Source organism: Sinocyclocheilus rhinocerous, unplaced genomic scaffold (genome assembly GCF_001515625.1).
Source record: "Sinocyclocheilus rhinocerous isolate Xijiao unplaced genomic scaffold, SAMN03320098_v1.1 scaffold153, whole genome shotgun sequence".
Lineage (NCBI taxonomy): Eukaryota > Metazoa > Chordata > Actinopteri > Cypriniformes > Cyprinidae > Sinocyclocheilus > Sinocyclocheilus rhinocerous.
In genome coordinates this window covers 4,525,137-4,527,651 of record NW_015660878.1, presented here as the reverse complement: position 1 = coordinate 4,527,651, position 2,515 = coordinate 4,525,137, and the positions used below count along the sequence as shown (strand labels likewise).

Below are 2,515 nucleotides of genomic sequence, written 5' to 3'. Positions count from 1 at the left end.
TTCCTTTAATTTAGGGGGGGGGGGGTTAAAACACTAATACGAAATATAATCGTATTTCTTTCTGACACACATACAACTTTTTATTAAAATAACTAAATAAAGTAAATAAATGAATTTTAAAAAATGACAATACTTGAAACATTTCCTTGCACAACTATGCTAGATGAGATCATTTTTACTTTATTGAAAATCACTAAATCTATTTATCAGTGAAATTCATCACTGTAACACACACATAAAACATCAAATATTTTACCTTTCTGCCGTAGATGCATGTTGATCCTTGGATTAAAAGTGCAGCCTCTGCAAAGTTCATCATGGTTTTCCCACCATCAAATGAAATGGTCATCAGGTCCAGCTGTCAACACAGACAACAGCAACAACATGATACTTAGGCTAGAAAATGAAGCTTTAAATGAATTATGGTGCTTCATGATCAGTCCGTCTGTTCTTTTCCCACCTCCTCAAGATACTCTCCAAGCTGGCTGGCCAGGTCAATGTCCCAGTTCTTGGTGAGGTCTCGCAGGGGCTGCAGCAGATGGGCATATCTCGTCTCTGCAGAATCCATGACCATGTATTTCCAAAATACCCTGAAAATAATATTTCAAATAATTTATAATTCACACTTATAATTAATTACCATCCACCAAATATATATTAAGAATGATTTAAGACAACACTGCTTAATTCTGAAAAGAAAAAATTGGCATGTTGTATTTGATTTAATAAGCTGTGTTTTACTATGATACTGTACTGTACAGTCAAAGATAAAACCAAGTTTAAGTTAACTCGCACCCGAAAGAAACAATTATGTCGTTGTTACTGAATCACAGTTAACGTTAAGTGATTTGCTAGCTGTCTAGTAACTAACGGTACACGCATAATAATTGGATCTGTATATGAACATTACCATTAAATGTAAAGTGGTTTTATAACCAATCTGAATCACTGTTAAAATGTAAGCTATATTTAATTTAAACCGGTTAAACAGCAGTAACAGCACTGAAGCTCCAGCGCGACGATCACATAACGTTATAACTTAAATATCAATATGCTCACCTTTAGTATGCGAATAAGCAGCGGTTGCTGGATAAAAAATAATCTCTTGCTTGTGTATATCGAAAACGTACGGCTTCTGTCTCTAAATTGTGCAGAAAAATAAAATCTACTCTTTGGGGAAATTCCGCGCGTACGTCGTTGTTTGTTTTTGCCGCGTGCGTGACGTGACACCGGAGTCACTGGGCATCTAGTGGACCGCTGCCCTCTGCCGGCCTGGAGGCGGATCGTCTGTATCCTCTATGATCAGGGTTCCTCAAATCTTGCCCTGGAGGTCCAATGCGCTGCAGAGTTTAGCTCCTACCCTGATCAAACTCAGCTACCTGTGATTTACTAATGATCCTGAAGACATTGATTAGCATGCTCAGGTGTGTTTGATTAGGGTTAGAGCTAAACTCTGCAGGAAAGTGGATCTCGTGGGCCAGATTTGAGGATCCCTGCTCTATGTTTTCAAAGAGTCTAGTGAAAGTCTCAGGAAGACCACAGTTAACTCATCTGGGCTTCATTAGGATATGCTTTATTTGTATATAATGCATAGTAAAAAAAAATACAGAGGGAGCTTACATATAAGGTCAGACAATTTAACGAAAACATAAGTCAAATGGTTTATAAAAAAATAAAATAGTAACAAATCTTTGCAGTTCACAAGAACTTTTTAATTTAATTAATTAATTTATTTTCTATCTAGCGGGAAAACTAACGTAAACTTTACATCATCCAGAAGAGGTCGCTATAAGGCAGACAGACAAAAAAAAATTCAGCTCAACCCCAGAGATGTATAACCAAGATAAAAGTGAACAATTACAGTACAAAATATTAAGATTATTGAATGATTATATTTCATAGCATTTCATTCATTTTGTTCTAAAAGGTTTTTTTATTGGTTTTTAAATGTGTTACAAATTAATTCAACACAATCCCTCAACCCTGACCTAATATTCCCCACAATTTACATTTACATTTAGATATTTAGCAGACGCTTTTATCCAAAGCGACTTACAAATGAGGACAATGGAAGCAATCAAAATCAACAAAAGAGCAATGATAAGCAAGTGCTATAACAAGTCTCAGTTAGCTTAATGCAGTACACGTAGCAAGTTTTTTTTTTAAATCATATAATAAAAAAAAGAAAAAAGAATAGAGCAAGCTAGTGTTAGAGGCCTTTTTTGCTTTTGTTAATCAGAAGCAGTCAGAAGTCAGAATTATAATTGTATAATAAATAAAAAGAAAACAAATAGATAGAATGCAAAAAGACTAGAGAAGGCTCAAAGGCTCCCGTCGAGCAGCCAGAGGTGCAGGGCCCATAGGTCGGGTCGAGGATGCCATATTGTCCCGTTCGCTTGAGAGAGGAGATCCTGTCTCAGCGGAACAGGCCAAGGGGCCGCTATCAATAGCTGAGTTAGCTCCGATAGCCACAGCTGGTTCATCCAAAGGGGGGCCACCAGGAGAACCCTGTGTT

General features: G+C 36.9%; 1 protein-coding gene across 1 annotated transcript in view; it reads right to left on the bottom strand.

Annotated features, from left to right (window-relative positions):
* Nucleotides 1-1,324, bottom strand: part of ncaph2 (non-SMC condensin II complex, subunit H2) — an 11,651-nt gene extending 10,327 nt beyond the window's left edge. Inside the window, exons 1-3 of the mRNA XM_016535038.1 lie at nt 1,060-1,324; nt 461-590; nt 257-358 (exon numbers count right to left, since the gene is read on the bottom strand). Coding sequence (XP_016390524.1) covers nt 257-358; nt 461-574 — 216 coding nt within the window. The 5' untranslated portion in view covers nt 575-590; nt 1,060-1,324. The remainder of the gene's footprint in view (nt 1-256; nt 359-460; nt 591-1,059) is intronic.
* Nucleotides 1,325-2,515: the final 1,191 nt, after the last annotated feature.